The sequence below is a fragment of the Pan paniscus genome, chromosome 6 (genome assembly GCF_029289425.2).
Source record: "Pan paniscus chromosome 6, NHGRI_mPanPan1-v2.0_pri, whole genome shotgun sequence".
Taxonomy (NCBI): Eukaryota; Metazoa; Chordata; class Mammalia; order Primates; family Hominidae; genus Pan; species Pan paniscus.
In genome coordinates this window covers 81631723-81632825 of record NC_073255.2, presented here as the reverse complement: position 1 = coordinate 81632825, position 1103 = coordinate 81631723, and the positions used below count along the sequence as shown (strand labels likewise).

At 34.1% G+C, this 1103-nt stretch overlaps 1 protein-coding gene across 4 annotated transcripts in view; it reads right to left on the bottom strand.

The window, feature by feature from the left end:
- TPST1 (tyrosylprotein sulfotransferase 1) overlaps positions 1-1103 on the bottom strand; it is a 149684-nt gene that overhangs the window by 37457 nt on the left and 111124 nt on the right. The window contains exon 4 of one of the 4 annotated variants that reach the window (XM_034964219.3): positions 552-589. The exons of the other annotated variants lie outside the window; for them this stretch is intronic. Within the exon in view, the coding sequence (XP_034820110.1) occupies positions 552-589 (38 nt within the window). The remainder of the gene's footprint in view (positions 1-551; positions 590-1103) is intronic. 4 annotated transcript variants of the gene reach the window in all.

Below are 1103 nucleotides of genomic sequence, written 5' to 3'. Positions count from 1 at the left end.
CTGAAAAAATAAAAAATAGAACTCCCATATAATTCAGCAATTCCACTTCTGAGTATACACAAAATAACTGCAAGCAAGAACTCAAAGAGATATCTGCACATCATGTTCACTGCAGCACTATTCACAATAGCCAAGAAGTGGAAGCAACCCAAATTGATCAACAGACAAATGGATCAACAAAATGTGGTACAGACATACAATGAAATACTATGCAGCCTTAAAAAGGAAGTCCTGTCACATCCTGTAACATGGATGAAACTTGAGGACATTATGCTAACTCAAACAAGCCAGTCACAAAGAGACAAATACTATTTGATGCCACATGAGGTACTTAAATCAAGACAAAAGTAAAATAGGGACCGCCAGGAGCAGCAAGGAGGGGAGTGGGGAGAAGAAGAATGGAGAGTTATTGTTTAATGAGTACAAAGTTTTCCGTTTTTCAAGATAAAAAGTTTCTGAATCTGTTTTACAACACTGTAAATATGTTTAACACTACTGAGATGTACAGTTATAAATCTTTAAGAGAGTATTTTATGTCATGTGTTTCTTACCACAATGAAAAGAAATCAATTCCAGGCAGGTTACAGATCTAAAAGAGAAAGGTAAAGCAATAAACTTTTCATTAGATAACATAGGAGGATATATCCAAGGACTTGAATTGGAAAAAAGATTTATTAAATGGTATGCCAAAAGCACTAAAGAAAAAGATCACGAAATTAGACATTAAAATTAACTTCTATTTTTCAAAAGACAGCCTTAAGAGAGAGAAAAGGCAAGGCAGATAGATGGGAGAAGTTATTTGAAACACACATGAAGTGTACATATCAAAACATGTAAATAATTCCTAAAAATCAATGAGAAAAAAGCAAATGATTCAAAAGAAAACCAGGCAAAGAACCTGAACTGGCACTTCACAACATAGGCTACCGGTCAATGACATACGAAAAGGTGCTCAGTCTCAGTTACTAAGGAAATAAAAATGTAAACCAAAATGAGATATCAATAGACACAAGGAAGAAAATTACAATTTTAGAAGATTAAACTGTACAAGGTATTGGCAAAGTAGAAGAACTGAAGTTCTTACACATCTGCTGGTTAGAGAG